At 26.2% G+C, this 6,680-nt stretch overlaps 1 protein-coding gene across 1 annotated transcript; it reads right to left on the bottom strand.

Moving 5' to 3' along the window:
- Positions 1 to 3,038: 3,038 nt before the first annotated feature.
- Positions 3,039 to 6,394, bottom strand: LOC114915384 (putative F-box protein PP2-B12). Its single transcript, XM_029270062.2, has 2 exons — positions 5,807 to 6,394; positions 3,039 to 3,908 (listed from the first exon to the last, which is right to left on the bottom strand). Exons 1-2 carry the CDS (start codon positions 6,121 to 6,123, stop codon positions 3,383 to 3,385), a joined length of 843 nt encoding a protein of 280 aa, XP_029125895.1. The 5' UTR covers positions 6,124 to 6,394; the 3' UTR covers positions 3,039 to 3,382.
- Between the last annotated feature and the right edge of the window lie 286 nt (positions 6,395 to 6,680).

The following is a 6,680-nucleotide window of genomic DNA, read 5'->3' as shown; positions in this document are numbered from 1 at the left end:
TAATAGACTAAAATATCTAACTCGATCTGTCATTTTTTGATGGGCTAATAAGTCGATTTGTAGAGCATTACCCATTTTATCATCCAACTATCTCTAGGGTTATATCAATATGCATGTTTATCCATATTAATATTGTCAATATTTAGAAGCTTTGATTAATGATAATATGTAATTTAGCTTAAATTAGAGGTAACTTTTGCCATTAATAATTATTATATAATATTATCTATTATTTTTATATATTATAAAAGTAGATTTTATCAAGTACACGTTGTATCAATATTTAAGTTTATCCATATAATAACTATTATCAATATTTTATAAATTCATTGATTAATGATAATATGTAATTTAGTCTAAAAATTACAAATAATTTCTACCATTATTAATATTATATAATATTATCTATTATATATATATAGAGAGAGTTATAATTACACTAGTGTAACTTTTATTAAGTATTACACCGCTCAATAACTTTATATTAAATGTGAATTTTGTAAATCCAACTGTTTGATTGAAAGTTCATATCGCTTAGATCATATATACAAAATTTTATATTAATCCAAGATGATTTGACACTTCATTTTTATAAAATAAAATTGACGTAATATATTTATTTCAAAATACACTAAAATATGAACAATTTGATTACCTTTAAGTTGTTGTTCAATTTTAACAAAATTTGATATATTCGTATAAAGTGATATGAACTTTCAATCTAATGGTTGAATTTACAAAATTTATAATTAATATAAAGTTATTGAGCGGTGTAATACTTAGTAAAAGTTACACCGGTATAATTATAACCTCCCTTATATATATATACATACTGTGTTACTTTTACTAAGTATTACACCGCTCAATAACTTTATATTAAATGTGAATTTTATAAATCCAACCGTTAGATTGAAAGTTCATATCACTTTATATGTGTATGTCAAATTTTATTAAAATTGAACAACAACTTGAAGGTAATCAAAGTGTTCATATTTTAGTGTATTTTGAAATAAATATATTACGCCAATTTTGTTTTATAAGAATGAAGTATCAAATCATCTTGGATTAATATAAAATTTTGTATATATGATCTAAGAGATATGAAGTTTCAATTTAACGGTTGGATTTATAAAATTTACATTTAATAATTCTCATAAAACAAAATTGACGTAATATATACATTTCAAAATATACTAATATATGAACACTTTGATTACCTTCAAGTTGTTGTTCAATTTTAACAAAATTTGACATATATGATCTAAAAGATATGAACTTTCAATCTAACGGTTAGATTTTCAAAATTCACATTTAATATAAAGTTATTGAGCGGTGTAACACTTAGTAAAAGTTACACCAGTGTCATTTTAGTGGGAGTATGTTAACAACCTACACCAAAATTTTAGGACAAAAAAGTCACTCATTTCTTTTGATTTGGTTAATTTGTATAAAGGATATTGTAGTAATTTAATTTAATTTTAAATGAAAATAAAATATTTTTTTTCTCTTATTAATTTCATTCTCTAAATCATTTCTCTCTCTTATTAAATTCTTTCTTCAACTCATTTCTTTTTCCTATTAAATTCTTTCTCTAACTTATTTATCTCTCTCCTATTAAATTTCTTCTTTAACTCATTTCTCTCTTATCTCTCTAAACAAATAAAAATTAATTAATAGAAAAAATAAATGAATTAGAGAATAAAATTAATAAGAGAGAGAAAATATTTTATTTTCATTTAAAATTAAATTAAATTAAATTACTATAATATCATTTGTACGAATTAACCAAATAAAAAAAAATAAATGGCATTTTTGTCATAAAATTTTGGTATAGGTTACTAATATACTCCCATTAAAAAATAAGTAGGAGTATATTAACATTCCCCCATATATATACTATAAAAGAACAAATACAAAAAGTGTAAGTGTAGAGACTCAAGACATAAAAATAACGAACGTAAGGGCCCAAAATATAAAAAAGAATGAATGTGGGGATCCAAATGCAAAAACAATAAGTGCAGGACCTGAAATGTAAAAACAGGGTGTGGGGATCAGAGATGAAAAAAAAAAAATGAGGCACTGACCTGAAATATAAAAGTAGTAAGTGGCAACCCCAAGATTTGAAAAAATGGGCACGAGACCTTTGGTTTGGAATCTTCTACACATGTAAGGAATTTCAGTTTATCAGGTGTAAAAGCGACTGTATGGTAATGAAGTTTTGGAATCTTCTCCAGCATTGAGAATCTGCTCATAGATATCCTTGTTGGAAATTCAAACATTGTCGAAAAGGGAGAGGACTGGTGATGAGAGCTAGCAGGTGCAAAATGTTGATGGAATTATTGCTGCCTAGGATCGGGCTTTCACGGTTACATTTTACATCTTTATAATATTTACTTATATTTGTTAAAGTGTTTGTATAAATTAAATAAATAAATTATTACTTAGTAGCACTTTTTAAAAAAAAAATTATTTTAGATAAAGTAATATTTTTTATCTCAGCATATTATTTTTAATTATTTTTAAAATTAAAGCCTTACATTAAAAAAAAAATGTTACATAATAATTATATTTCTTTTATCTTTAATTATTTTTCTAAATTATAGTTTCACATCAAATAAATGAATAACATATAAAAAATATATAATACTTAATATAAATAAACTTTGATATTTGATATATATTTGATAGTGATTAACTAAAAATGTCATCAATGTTAAAAATTTTATATGAGGTTAAGAACAATAAAGTGTAAGTGATATCAACATCTATATTAAAATTAATTATTATTTTATAAAATTAACTAAAACTTAGTAACATTTATTTAAATATTATAAAAATATCACTTGGATGACATTTAAAAAAATGTTGTATAATTATATAAAAATGTTTATTAAAAAAATTTTGTAACATAAATTATATACAACATTTAATAATATATTATAAAAATAAATTAACATTTATAAACTATTAGATATTCTTTTTTAAAAAAATATTACGAAAAGCTCTTTTTATTGTAATTACAATGAGTAATGGATCAATTTGAAATCAACTCAAGCCAAACATAACTTAATCCAAGACTGCAATAGTGTCATCCCAAACACTGCTGGAACACTTAATTTACAATATATTGGTACACACTACTAATGCAATACACATGCTGCTGGTCAGAAAGTTTACCAACAAAGAAAGGTTTTTTTCAGGTACCTAGCTAGAACAAAAGTAATCTCTTAACACATGCACACCAAATATTATTTATACAACACACTTAAGTGGATCACCAATGGCATCTGATTCTGGTAAGTGATAACAGATGATTTAGTGATGCTGATTTTAATTGCTAGATGCAAGCAAAAGTACATATGCAAATTGGGGCATGGGTATTTTAATTATTGGAATTGGGTTTAGCCCTTATTTCAATTCCTTGAACGAGAATGCCTTTTTTCCAGTGAAGATCCTTAGTCTCGTACACACCCATATCCACCTCCTTGGCCTTTCCATGGCCGCTGAAGAACTCTCCCAATTCAACCTCCATCCACCCATCGCTTCTCTCTTTTGGATACTCAACTTCAGCAAGACCAGAAGGATTATTCTTTTTTGGTTTTGGTGCATCATAATTTTCCACTAAACGAGAACGAACACGGTTAAGTAACCCATGGGGACGTGCCCTTGGCGGTGTTTCTCCTTCCAAGTACACCGTTTTCTTCTTACCATCACCATCACCATCACCTTCTCCACCAACCTTAACCGACACCTCAATGGCCTGGTTCTTGAACCCGTAGGTTTCATCACTCTTTTGCTTGAACACAAAGTATGCCCCGTAATAGGTATTTCGGGGCAACATGCTAGTTTTGATCCAGCCCCTGATTTCCAGCCAACACACACTAACAAGTTCTGCCACCTCCGAATCCCTACTTCAAACAATAATCAAATACAGTGTAACAATCATTCTAGTTCTGAAATTAGATGACTTTAATGTTATCATATTATTATATTAATTAGTATCTGAATTAAAGAAAATAAAAGGCAATTCCTGAAAACTTTAAAAACTGTGTAGTACAGTTAAGGTAATTATATCAAAGTTACATTTTATTTATATATATATATATATATATAGAGAGAGAGAGAGAGAGAGAGGAGGGTTCAAACGACACCAGTGTAACTTTTACTAAGTGTTACACCACTCAATAACTTGATAATAAATTTGAATTTTGAAAATCCAGCCATTATATTGAAAGTTCATATATCTTAGATCATATATACAAAATTTTATATTAATCAAGATGATTTGATACTTCATTCTCATAAAACAAAATTCTCATAAAACAAAATTGACGTAATATATTTATTTCAAAATACATTAAAATATAAACATTTTGATTACCTTCAAGTTGTTGTTCAAATTTAACAAAATTTGATATATATGATCTAAGAGATATGAATTTTCAATATAACGGTTGGATTTTCAAAATTCAAAATTAATATCAAGTTATTGAGTGATGTAACACTTAGTCAAAGTTACACGGTGTCGTTTGAACCCTCCTCACACACACACACACACACACATATATATATATATATATATATATATATATATATATATATATATATATATATATATATTAATATATGGAACAAAAGAACACATAAATTAGTTAATTTTTTGTTTTAGTTAATTAATATATGTGGGATGCATGAAGTATTTAACTTAAAACATAATTTATATCAATAATTAATAAATATAGTTGAATGTGTTTAGGTGTATTTTTTTAGTTTTATGTTAATTGTTTTTTTTTTAATTTATAATAAAAAAAAGTCGTTCATAGAGAATGTATATACAACAATGAGTTTAATATATTTATTAATCTTATTATAACTAATGTATATAATATTTGATATAATTATTGACAGATTTTTTTTAGCTAAATATGTTTTTATTCTCCAAAAATTAACTCTATTTAGTTTTAATACTTTAAAAAAAATTATTTACCTATTTCAATCATTTTTTAAACAATGTTAACTTTTGATGTTAAAATAGCTCATTTTAACATCCAAATTATCATTAATTTTCATTAATTTTTCTGACATGAAATTTTTTCAATTTAAATATTAATTATTTTATGATTAACTTAAATTTTAATATTTAAGATAAAAATTAATTTTACACTTAAATTTTTTTACTATTCACTATAAGACGTAAATACGAAGGTTCCAATAATTCTTGTTTTACTTAAGAATCTTTCACCAAAATTTAATAAAATCTTCTCACAAAACTAAAGCAAGTCCTTTTCTTTTTCTTTACAAGAATTACCTTAAACTCTAAATATTCAATTTTTTAGAATATCCTTTTATCTTCGATGACTCTCAAAATTCTCAACACAGAAATTATTCTTAACCACGTCCATTCTTCTCCCTCCCTGAAGTATTTTCTTTTAGAAACGGGAGACCCCTGATTTCCTCCGTCGATAGTAAAAACAAAATAGAGAAAAGAATAATATAACACTTTTGGATCCCTTAGTATATCCTAATATTAGTTTTTAACCCCCTTTAAATAATTGCTTGTTACATTTCTTTTGTAAATATTTTTTTTCACTATTTACACAAATTCGTGTTTTTCCTCTCTTTTTATATTTTGTTTTCCATCTCAATAAAACCTCCATCCTCTTTTATTATAATTTATACATAATCATTCTTAAATTATTTCTTATATAAAATAAATAGAGATATAAAGTATCTGGATCTCAATTATACTTTTATGTATATAAAAGTAATAATAAAATCAATGATTAATTAAGAAATAATGAATTACCTGTCATCTGGATGAGAAGTCCAGGTCCAATAGCTAGGATCGTCTCCCCAAGCAATGAAGAGAGTCCGAGCAACGAGCATGTAAGGTTGAGGATTAGAATAAGAAGACTCATGAAGTGGCAACGCGCTATTTAACATATTATGCTTATGCATCATCATCTGCTCCCTTACACTGTAAGCCTTGAAGAGAATTTTGGTAAGCTTGGAAACCGAGTCTGAGAGACCCGCTAGCTCACCTTGGTAACGAGCCCTCGACAAACAGTTCAGCCTGTGGACTTTTGAACAATTGCAAACAAGATCTTTGCCGTTTTCTATCATGTCTATTACTGATTCCAGCCCCTCCTTTGAATACCCCAACTCCTTGTTCAGACGTTCTATAATCTATATCTTTTATCACCGGAGCTATTCCTTCCAGAATGTATTGGAGGTTCCTCAAGCTCTGTTCGAACATAGAGGCTTTGCTCTTTTGTTCCATAACAGCTTTCAGCAGCCCTGACACAGCAATTGACAAAACTGCTTCTACTGCCATCACTCAAAACTCACAAGACAACCACTACAATAATTAACACCCACTACCTCCAAAACAAGATCAACAAATATCTTTATATATATAGGTCGAGGATAACCTTAGTTTTAAAATTAAATTAATCTTTTAATTCTTTTTTTTATTTTAATTTAGTCTTTTTTTGTTATCTCGTTAGAAGGCCTCTTTTATAATTTTTTTTAGTAAATTAAAAATTACAAATGTATACTAAAAAGGGTTATTATTATGATATTATTAAAATGGTTATTTCAATTTTTTTATTAGAAAAACGATATTTGTACTATAAATTACTCTCCAAATCATATTTTTTTATGTTTAAGAAATATTTAAT

The sequence above is a fragment of the Cajanus cajan genome, chromosome 3 (assembly GCF_000230855.2).
Source record: "Cajanus cajan strain Asha chromosome 3, NIPB_CcT2T_4, whole genome shotgun sequence".
Classification (NCBI taxonomy): domain Eukaryota; kingdom Viridiplantae; phylum Streptophyta; class Magnoliopsida; order Fabales; family Fabaceae; genus Cajanus; species Cajanus cajan.
The sequence above is the reverse complement of the archived record's forward strand: the minus strand, read 5'-3'. Positions and strand labels throughout refer to the sequence as shown.

Coding starts and splice junctions, on each gene's coding strand:
- LOC114915384 (XM_029270062.2), bottom strand. CDS start 6,123: ATGATAGAAAACGGCAAAGATCTTGTTTGCAATTGTTCAAAAGTCCAC. Junction 3,909..5,806: donor ACTTCTCATCCAGATGACAG/GTAATTCATTAT, acceptor TGTTTGAAGTAG/GGATTCGGAGGTGGCAGAAC.